Source organism: Phoenix dactylifera, chromosome 5 (assembly GCF_051530095.1).
Source record: "Phoenix dactylifera cultivar Ajwa chromosome 5, Ajwa_hap1_PhDact_Kaust_v1.1, whole genome shotgun sequence".
NCBI classification, from domain to species: Eukaryota; Viridiplantae; Streptophyta; class Magnoliopsida; order Arecales; family Arecaceae; genus Phoenix; species Phoenix dactylifera.
Window position 1 is genome coordinate 8258222 of NC_143194.1, and position 11091 is coordinate 8269312.

At 34.4% G+C, this 11091-nt stretch overlaps 1 protein-coding gene across 4 annotated transcripts; it reads left to right on the forward strand.

The window, feature by feature from the left end:
• Positions 1-2045: 2045 nt before the first annotated feature.
• LOC103716941 (uncharacterized) lies at positions 2046-11091 on the forward strand. Of its 4 annotated transcripts, none has more exons than XM_008805148.5 (6): positions 2046-3182; positions 8955-9052; positions 9223-9247; positions 9411-9531; positions 9651-9785; positions 10707-11091. In XM_008805148.5, exons 1-6 carry the CDS (start codon positions 2732-2734, stop codon positions 10909-10911), a joined length of 1035 nt encoding a protein of 344 aa, XP_008803370.3. In that variant the 5' UTR covers positions 2046-2731; the 3' UTR covers positions 10912-11091. The 4 variants fall into 4 exon arrangements, with proteins under 4 accessions (XP_008803370.3, XP_008803368.3, XP_038972257.2 ...); XM_008805146.5 differs by having other exon boundaries at positions 2054-3182; positions 9223-9292; XM_039116329.2 differs by having other exon boundaries at positions 2054-3182; positions 9721-9785.

Here is an 11091-nt window from a genome sequence, read left to right on the forward strand (position 1 = left end):
CAAATTTGGTATTACATTTGCCTATCGATGCACGAAGATTTAACATTAATCTGTGAAAAATCATGCATCTGTATTCTGTAATCTCACATGCTCTCTAATTATCTTATTGTCAAAAATCCAAAAGCTGAATTTGTATGGTGCACTTGATTTCTAAAATTGTACTATAGTGGCGTTTGGTGAGCCAAATAAGATCACCAAAATGATCTTAGATTCTTAATAATTATTATCCTAAGATAATTCGATCATCAATGATCTAAGATTACCGCATTTGGTTTGCTATGTTTTAGTAATTAAAAATTTCCATATATTCATAAGTAATTTATTTGGTATTCTATGGAAATCCAAAATCACTGACCATATAATATCAAAACTTCCACTAATATATTTTATAAAAATATTTTTACTAATCACATAAAATATATTATAGTAAAAATTAATATATTTCATAAAAATATATTTAGTAGTCCTATAAATTACTAGTCCTATAAAGATATATTAATTAGTATTATAGAATTAATATTTTTATTTGTATTTATAATATTTTTTTTGATATTAATGTTTATTTTGATTAAGAAAATAAGGCAAATAGAAGTAATATATTATATAATTTCATTGTGTAAATATAAAATGCAATAATATATTTCTACTATGATTTCAAATTATCATTGAATACTAATATGACAATATTATGTTTAATAATATATTATAGGATAAATTATCACTAATACAATGTATAATATCAACATAATATAATATATAATTATATATTATATATTATATATTATAGTAATATGCTATTTTTTTGCTGGAGTAAGGAATATTTTTATCCTCAAATTTCAGCCCAAGATCATCACTTTAGAATAATTTTGGATACTCGATCTCAAAAATGTGTGTCCTATCACTGGATTGGATGGTGATTTGAGAAGTAGAGATTTAGGATCAATGCTATATAAGATTATGGTAATGCAACTAAACATAGCGATCTCATTATCTACGCCTATATGACTTTTGATCTTAAAAAGATCTTCTATAACAAACACCCCCCCTGAATGTCGATTCTTTCGATTTTGCTTAAAATAAAATGTATCATCCAAATTGTACTGTGGGGATCAATAATGGCGTATATCATTTATCACACATCTTTTGTATGGCTATGACTATACAATAAAACTCGTGGGAATCTTCAACAAAAAGGCTTCCTTGAAATATCTAAAACAATGACGTGTGACTAGGGTCAAAATCTTTTCCAAAAGCAGAAACTAGATTCAAGAAATCCAAATATATTTGATTGCTAAAAAAATTATGTAAAAAGCTTAACTTTTTTGAAAATTAATAAATTAAAAAAATCTATTATAGTATTTAATATTTTCTTAATTTTTTGCTTTTTCTTTTCCATATATTTTCTTAAGTCAAATGTAAATTTCAATTTAATCTCTATAATTAAGCATTAAAGAGTATCATATCATATGCCCTTTGAACTATAAAATATACTATGTTAATGTTCTCATTTTCTCATGTGTAATGACTGATAAAATTTCGGTAGAGGTTTTTGACGGTAGGATTATGCTTGAAATATTGAATTAAAAAATTTGAAAGTTGGTATCAACCAAAGCGAAACCCAAAAAGTTTACTTTTCAAAATAATAGTCAAAAAGCTATTAGTGACATGTGGAATCTACTTGCCAGCACCGGCTAATCTAATTAGGATTTTAAAAAGTTCATTAATCAAGTATTTTTTTTGCCTTTGTCTATTTTTTTTTCTTTTACTTAATTTTATAATTCGAATTCTTATTTTTATTTTCGTGCTTTTTTTTAAAAAAAATGGTTTTTATCTAGGATTGGGATCCTTTTTGGTCTCCGCCAATTCCATGTCAATCAACAACCTGCAGGGACCACTTGAATCAGAACTGCATACCTCAGCCTCTCCGGCCGATCCTGACCGTTGGATTTGCTGTGCAGACAGGTGACCCCGTGCATCGTACGGTCTAGATCGTCCTCCAGGCGGCCCAACCATCCTCTCTCTTTCCAAAAACAAAAAAAACCACCGTCCCGGAACGAGCACAAGATCGAAATTTACGGAGAAATTCTCTCCAAAACCATTCACAAAAATAACTCCCCAAAACCCTAAAAAATAGGCAAAGATAAAGGGAGATCTCTCCGATTTCCGAACTTCTCTGGGAGCGAGAATTCTTCCTCCAGAGGAGTTGCAGCCCCTCAATTCCGCGTCTCTAACTAGAAATTTATCCTTTTCCCGTTTTTGATATTGTTTTCTTGTGATATTTTTGTTTCCGGGGTGTCTCCGGTGTTGCCACATTGTGGGATTTTGCGTTTTTACGGCACCAACCAATCCTATTTCTCTTTATATCTGTCATGGAAGAGAAGTTTTTTTTCAATTGGGTGTCGAATTTTTTCCATCGTCTGAAGCAATATTGATTCGATTCTGGCGGTGGACGGTTGGTGCTTTCAGGATAGAAATTGTGGATTTTTGAAAGGGTAGCAGGGTTTTTTTTTTTAAAAAAAAAATTTGATTCAAGCCGCCGTTTTTGATTCATACATTGTTGCTTTGCCTTTTAGGTCCCTTAGCGTTTTGATTCTTTGGTATTTTTTGCAAAAAAGTTATTGATTTTATGATGAATTGTGATTGATTTTTTGTTGGGGATTTTCTGTTCTAGAGATTTGGGCTGTAGTTATTGTTTGAAGGGTTTGGATTTCGCTGGAATGTGTGCACAGTGATGATAAAGAGAGAAGCTTTGCGATTATTCTCTTGTCAATTCCAGACTCTTTGGAGTATTCGTGGTTCTATGGCTTTAACTAAGCATCCCTTTTCTGCAACCTTCTGTGGGTTTAGTCAGTTGAGTGAATCTTACGAGCAGGGTAGATTCCGTAGTCGGGCTTGGGTTGATATGAGAATTAGTTTCAGAAAAATTTCGTCTAATACCTTGAGATTGAGAAGCTGTATGGGTCGCCATGATGATGTTTTTAGAAGAGTCGATGATGAAAGAGGAAAGGCTCATGCCGTGGCACCTTATTGCGAATCCCTTCGTAATTCTGAAGTAGTCTTTGGAGAGGAGGTGGGTGCAAAATTGGTGAATGGAAATGGAGCATGCATACATGGAAATCCCCTTGGATTTTCTGACCATTCATTGCCCGAGAAATTGGTGGTTGCTGTTGATGTTGATGAAGGTATCTGTTATAAGCCCTTAGTATGCATTAGTATATTTGCTTCTATGGCATGTGTTCGATTATTGTTATCACTGATATTATTCCTGTTTATATGAGGCTTTCATTGTACATTGTTGGTTGAGGAAGAGGGATGCGGTTGTTTTTCAATGATAAACTTTTTATTGATGGCATGTACCAATATCTGTGGAAGCTTTAGTAAGCATTAAGTATTTTATCTTTATATAAAGTTCCCTAGTTCTAGCTTGCATGCAACTTGCTATACATACAACATCTTCTTTACATATTAAGTTCTGTTTGATGCTTGGAACTTGTAAGGATTTTTAGAAAAGAATGATTCCTTGCCACATTATATATTTGCAAAAGAGATTACTGTTACCCTGTGGAGCATTATGCCCTTGTGCTGAAATAGGCTGCACCAACCTGGGATTGACTTGTTCTTGTCTTCAATTATTATTTTAGAGAATACTGTCTATAGATGCTCCAACTAGAATAGCTCTTATATACGTTCTGAAGTAGTTTCTGGTTGGTGGTGATGCACAATTAATCTTCTGAAAGCTGCAACTTTTTCTTTTTTAAATCGGATTAGTTTGGAGAGGGTAGAGACATTCATTGTTATTGTCACCATTGATTGCAATTTTATGTCTTGTGTGAGTTGTGATTATACATTGGTTTCAAAACTGCTACCAAGTTTGGGGTTTTAATGGAGGAAGACGAAAATCTAAGAGATTTTTTTTGCAGTTCATCAATGTAAAGATAACAGGAAGAAACGAAAAAGAAAAGGAAACAAAAAAAGGATAAGAAATTTAGTAGAAAGATGTTGAGTGGGATTTCCTTCACCTTATGTTGCAGCACTGGATTTTGGAATATAAAAAAATGTAGGTTTTGGGATCTTCTTGACTCAGGCATCTAATGTGGTCAATAGGATACCTTTCAGCTTATTTGAATGATTTCTTGACATCTAGAAGGTGGACCTATTTCACGGTTTCTTTTAATTGTTGTTTTCAGAAGTGGTAGTACATATGCTTTTCAGAAAGTAGGAAGCTTAACTCTAGCCTAAAATTCATCAAAACACTACTATCTCCTTACATCCTTTCAGGTGAGCAACATTTCTTCTTTTTTTTTTTTTTTGCTTAAAGCAACATTTCCTCTTTCCACTGCTTTGAAATGGCTTCAGCATTTATGTTAATATAATTAGAACTTCCACTCCTAGAGGAGGAAAAATTCTAAATGGCCAAATTCTCTTTAGCATATCGTGGCCTTGAAAATAGTGGTTGGCGTGATCATATGATATGTGGGTCGGAAGTTTGTTGCTTTAATGGCTGTAGTTCAGTCCTTGTTCTTTTTGTCATCCAAGTTTTGCTTTTTGTTTCCAATATTTCTCTCAGCTAAGCATCATTCTGTTAGGCACAATGTTGTCAAGATCGGGTTTAATTGCAAATCTTATAAGTGGTTAGATCAGACTGGATCACGGATCAAACCACTGATAGGAAGATTTCCCCCTGCTGATTTTCTTTAAGAGTACCCTAGATCACCTCATGATTTTCTTCTAGAAATTTAACAAGATAAGAGACACGTCAAAAGTAAGAATATGCTAAATTACTATCCATTAAATATAAAAATCCGTACATATAGAAAATGGACTTTCACCTGATTGAATATGTAAATAAAAATGGGTTAAGTTACATTCAATGATTAAAGGGATTGTGAGATCCATAATACTGATCTAGATATACAAAAAGGGTTGCCTGATGCACGAGGCTCTGCCACTACGGGGTTTGGGGAGGGTCATAAGATCATAATTGTTTCTGATCAAATGATGAGATCTAGATTATTTGGGGCTATTTTGATCTAGATTATAGTCATAAGATTTTGACAACACTTATTTCACAACCTTGTCTTCTTTATTTAGATCAAGTTTTTCTGTAACGAATCTACCATTCCATAACAGGCAGGCCATATCGATAGGGCATCAATAAAGTATAAGGGCTTGATACGGCATTGTACTAATTACTGATACACGGCACAACTGCTACCTCACCTCTAGCAGTATATCATGTGTTTGTAGGGCTCAAATGTACTGGTGAGGTACTAGTTTGGTGCTCAGTGTCAATGCAATAAACCTCGATTCAGATAAAACTTCTGTTTAACTTTGATGGCAACTGGATGCCAAATTACTTCAATAGGCTTTATTTACAAATAATATGGATGAAAACGATGGTCAAATAAATTATTATTGGAAAATTGACATGCATTTAAAGAGCATCAGTAGGACCTACATGGCACCACTTTAATGTGAATTTGGTTATACATATTGTTTAGAAAACTAAGATGTTAAAGACAAGCAAGAAACATTAATTTATGACTTTAAGGTTTCGTGACCCACATATTGCGCTTCAAATTGAATACTCCACCGAATGCAAACCACTTTTGGTAGATCGTATAAGGCATGCTTGCCAATAATGAAAAGAATCAAATTCATCATATGCATTATTAGTAAGTCTATAGTTATTAAACAGCTAAGGTAATCATACCATCTATCCAAATTGGTCAATGTTGATCTATATTACCGGTATATCTTTACAGACTTGGTTATGATTTTGACGCTTGGCACCTAGTTGCTAATAATAATAGTAGACCCATGACCTTTTATCTATGGATTTACTAGAGAAATGTTGTAAATGATGAACTGCAGTACACAGGTGGCCAAGGGACTGCATAGTGCTTAGGTGAGTAACTAAGTGGACTAAAAACACAAATACACACTATGGAAATATATTAGAAGGATGACATTTATTTTAGGATCTGTTTTAGTCATGACGTATCAATTTGTAGCGATGCAAATTTTTCTTGCATGTCATCCTATAGTTTTAATTGTTTGGCCTAAAAAATGCTCAAGAATTTTAGTTAATGTAGCAAGCAACTCTAACAAATAATGAATAATAAATGCAAAATTTGAAGCAAATAATTAATCAATAATTAATAAAGTTCATGAGTTGTAGCTAAGTAAGATGTTTAGGCATAGGTCATATTACCTCAAATTGCCTTACCTACTACTACATTAGTCGCCTAAAAGATAGTCTAATCCACCTTGGCTGCCTAGGCCTTGGCATGGCGCTTGGACACCCAATATGCAGCTAGCTTGCATGCAGGGAGGTCTAGGTGGTTGGCCCATAAGTTTAGTGGCTAGGAACTGTGTAAGGTCATCTATTTAGTGCTGTAAAATAAACCATCCACCTCTTTCATATCTTAGCATGCTGATGTCTTGCTCTAGATACCTGTGCTGCATCTTGCCATTTTTCTTTTTTATTTTATGGAAAAGGCCCAACTCTGTGCTTGAGCTTCTAATTGGATCCATGTATAGGTGTAAAATCTGGGTGAGATACACTTTTATAGTCGCGTACTTATGTTTGGCAATATATATAAGCATTGTCCCCCCTTCTCTGTAAGTTATAGTTGTGCAGTTAAATGATAGAATTTTTCTAGGAAAAGCTAAATGTGATTTAATGATACTTATGACAACCACGTTTTATCTTTTTTTTTTTGGGTAGGAGATGGCACAATGGTAGACCTCTTTAAAAGATGATTATCATAGATGTCGTAATGCTTGGGATCATAATCCTATTGATATTGCTTTAGCCATATGCTCTTGTAATTCTTATGTCCTTTGACGATCAGTCATGCTTTCTGGTAGGAGATGGCTAAAACTCTCATCTTGGAAGGAAGAATTCATCAAATGGCAATTTCCTGGATATGTCCTTATATGTACTTTCTGTTTAGGTTTTAACAAAATGCAGTTAGGCCCATACTCATCACTGGCTAGCATAGTACATGCAGCATGATATCAAGTAGAAGCAAAAGAAAAGAAAGGGGCAAAAAAGGAAAGGTGAGAGGGAGGGAGATAGAGGGCGTAAATACCTTTAGGCTTGGTATTCAGTAGTATGGAGTCAATTAGGGCTGGTTCAGGTCAGTTTGCCCACGAATTGCCCCAGTGAGGTAGTGGATAGTAGTTAATCGCTTGTGTACTATGTACTGACGGGTACACCTAGTATTCATATTCCTTGGTGTCTATTTACACAACATCAAGCAGTATTATCTAATGTGCTCCGAGCACTTCCCTAAATTTTCAAGTGAGGGGAGACATTTGAGTGCCTCAACAGTCCCCGATTGAGGTGACTTTACTGAATCAATCCCTAGACAAGCCCTAAGACAAAGCGAAAGGCATGCAAGTGAGTGCTTCTTCGTTGTCTATCATTATTCTTCTTTTCCCTTTTTTGTCATTCTTCTAGAACTCCGTTAGCTGTTTTAAGGGGCATCTTGTTCTAATAGAGCCCTTACACATGAGGGGTTACTTTAATATGTTCTGCAATTTATTTTTCTTTAAGTGAAAAACATCGAGTATGCTGAGTTGGGAAGTGGTACTTTATAGCCATATTTGAATTTTGAAGCTATTTAGGATTTCTAACAGGTTATTTTTGCTGCTCTTGTTTAAAAGCATGTAATTTAAACTGGTATCTTGATGTGATGTTTTCCAGGATATGGAGTGTTATATCCAATGTTAAAGATGATTATGATTTAAGATGTCAAAACTTGAGTGATTAATTTTATGATATTTGTGTTGTTTTAGATACAGATAGCATTTGCTGCTAATGAATTTATTTAACTTTTCATGAATTAGCACTTTCCTTTCTTCGAGCACCCTTTTCGCACTTAGCGCCTCAGGAGATGTGGGGTTCCATTGACATGAGGGCAACTTTTGCTTTTGACAACCTTGACATCAAGATTTAAAAAGAAAATGAATTCATGTTTTGCAGTTGTCATGTTGAGATGTGTATCCATTTTCTATGCATTGCTTTTTTTACTTTCTGTTCGCTTTGCCTTCAGTTCTTCATACTTTTGATTCTTTAGGAGGGTTAAGTTCTTTTTTAATGCATTTTTCTTGCTTATGGTGAATAAATTTTAAAAGTCCTGAAACTTTATTAGGAGCAAGGTACGATTCTTGGGAGTTCTACCTGGGTTCTCATTGTCGCGTTTGAGTTGTACGCTTAGTGTCACATTGGAGTCAGGATTGTTTGCTCAAAATAAAAACCACTACCCAAGATCTAACATCCAAGTTCTGACAAAAAATGTCAATGCCATGTGCTACAGCCTGCAAGCCATCCATGATATCTGTTAATCCCTTCTGTTACTTGGAACTGCAACCCCTGAATATAAGTTGAAGGACCTGTAAGTATTTAGGTCCAACATTAATTGCTGATGTAGCAATCACACTTGTAAGCATACGGGAAGCATGAGCTCTGAAGCTTAAGGAATAAGCCTGTAAAGTTAGACAGTCGACTCTGAGCAGTTTATGTTGGAACAGTGTCCCTTTAGTACAATTGCTGTATGCAAAATCTGGATGCATGTATGAGTTAGTTGATTGCTTATAAATTTTATGACATTATATGAAAATTCTCATCTTGCTCTCATTATGCTCGTTGGTGGATGTTGTAGATTATTGCAAATATAAAATCTGGGCACTGGTATTCTTATGAAACTTTATAGTTGATGCTTTATATTATTTAATTTGGTCTCTCAGCATTTTTTCTGTAAGCATAGGACGTAAGTTTCTCAAAAAATGAAGAAGAAATTTTTATTTGTTTTTCTGAATATCATAGTTCTGTTTGCAAATGAGGCTATGTATTAATGTCATGGTTAAATGATTGTATTCTATTATGAAACTTTTTCTGGATATATGATCTAATCTTTTGGTTCCTCTGGTTATCTTATTTTCAGTCCTCGGAAGCTTTCTCTCAGCTTTAAACCAATTTATTGCGGATCGCTACTCCTCAAATCACACAGTGACAGAGTACTATGTATACGAGTTTTTCAAGGTACTATCCAATGGCTTCACTTTCTTTATTTCTTTTTTTTTTTTGATTGGGTGGCTATATGGAAGCTTGGTTCTTGGTCTCCTTTTTTAATATAATGAATGATCTCACTTTTTCCCTTAGTTCTCTGTTGCAACTCAAATGCTTATGCATTTGTATGTGATTCTCAACAGATATGGAATTGTTCTCGAGCGGAAGGTGCCACTCAATATCCCATATACTGTACATGTTACATTTTACCTTGTAATGCAAAACTAATGAGTTATTTGATGCAGACAAGTAGAATTTTATTTATTATATTTGACAACATCTACTAGTTCTCCTTGATTATATAAAGCTCTTTTTTTGCTTATTGTGGCAGCTGATATCCGTGTTCATGAGTTCTTTAAAACTGTTTATTTCAAAGAGGGTATTCATCCTATCCCAGGTGCTCAACATGTTCTTCACAAACTGGCCACATTTTGCAATTTATCAGTGGTGACGTAAGTCTTCCTCATATGGATATTTTTGATGTGATTTTTGTTCTGAATGATGCAACTATTTATGTTTTTACTTGCCACAATTGATGCAATTTCTCTGAATAAGTTGTTGCTTTGAAAAGATCTCGGCAGCATGCAATCAAAGAAGACACACTGAAGTGGATTGAAAAGCATTATCCTGGATTGTTTCAGGAGATTCACTTTGGGAATCATTTTGCTTTGGATGGACAATCACGGCCAAAATCTGAGATTTGCAAGTAAGCCATGTTAATTGAGTTTGATGCTCTCTTTAGCTTAAAACATGATTAGTTCTATTATATGCTTTATGCTTGCATGTCTTTCATTGTTTTGAGTTAAGATTTTAAAGCTGCTAATCGGAAAATGAACCTCCTCCTAGACATTTGGATACTTGCATTTATAGATAGCTATTTTTTCTTGCATTATCAGATATTGTCAACAAGCCAAATTTTAGAAACATGCTTTTCTCCCACAACGTCTGGGCTTATTTCCTGACCACGTTCGCAGAAGCCTGACATGACGACGGATGTTAGTATTGCGATATGAATGTGCTTGATAGACTTCATAAATGCACAAGTAGAATTAAATTATTAAAGAAATTGTATATAATGTACTTATGTTACAGCATAGAGTGTTATCTTGGTGTCTTTATTTTCTTTTCATTCTTCTTGCAGACCTTTATATGTAGCATATTACAAATTTGTGTTGCTCTATCTATCAAATTTGTACATACTTGACCTGATGACCTAATGGTCATGACTTCATGAGGATTCGCTCCAACATGTGCTCAAGTTTCGTAAATAAAATACAATCAAATACAATGTTTTAATACTGGGTGTTTGGTAATTAAGTCTTTTGTCAAGTTTTATCTGATGCTTCTTTTGCCTTCTATTCCTTTTTAATAAGTTTCAGGACTTATGTCATGTACTGGTATATTCTTAAGCATTTTTTGTCCAAGCTCTTTTGCATTCCGTCCATTTTGTTAAACTAAAATACTCCTTGAATTTGACCCCAGTTCCAACCATAAAAACCAGGCTAGTTCTTGAGTTGAATTTATTCTCTCATCCGACAAGATGAGCCTTTGCTCCTTCATCCATTTCCATAAATCGCATCGAAGCTTCATATTGTTTTACACTGATATATTGAATTACTCTTCACAGGTCTTTGGGAGCCCAAGTTCTGATTGATGACAACCCCCGATACGCTCTTGAATGTGCAGATGTAGGTATCAGAGTCTTACTCTTTGACTATGAAAACTCATATCCCTGGTGCAAGACTAACTCTGCAACCTCGCACCCGCTGGTGACCAAGGTTCATAATTGGCAAGAAGTAGAGAACCAGCTGGTCTCATTGGCAGTTCCTTAGAGCTTGGCTTGGAATGCATGTGGAAAATTTTTCCTTAAACATTTTTGTGGCCTTTGATTTCAGATGGATTTAAATGGAGACTGAGTTCCTTGTCAGGAACATTTCCTAGGGAGATTTTACAGCTGTTACAGGTTCCTTGATTTCAAAAAACATATAAAGCAGGGTAATTTATTTGATCAA

What these genes read in the sequence shown, in the direction of transcription:
- LOC103716941 (XM_008805146.5), top strand. Translation starts at nt 2,732, where the DNA reads ATGATAAAGAGAGAAGCTTTGCGATTATTCTCTTGTCAATTCCAGACT. An exon ending in TGCAATTTATCAGTGGTGAC is followed by an intron (nt 9,532 to 9,650) that starts GTAAGTCTTCCT and finishes TGCTTTGAAAAG; the next exon opens with ATCTCGGCAGCATGCAATCA. An exon ending in CCAAAATCTGAGATTTGCAA is followed by an intron (nt 9,786 to 10,706) that starts GTAAGCCATGTT and finishes TACTCTTCACAG; the next exon opens with GTCTTTGGGAGCCCAAGTTC.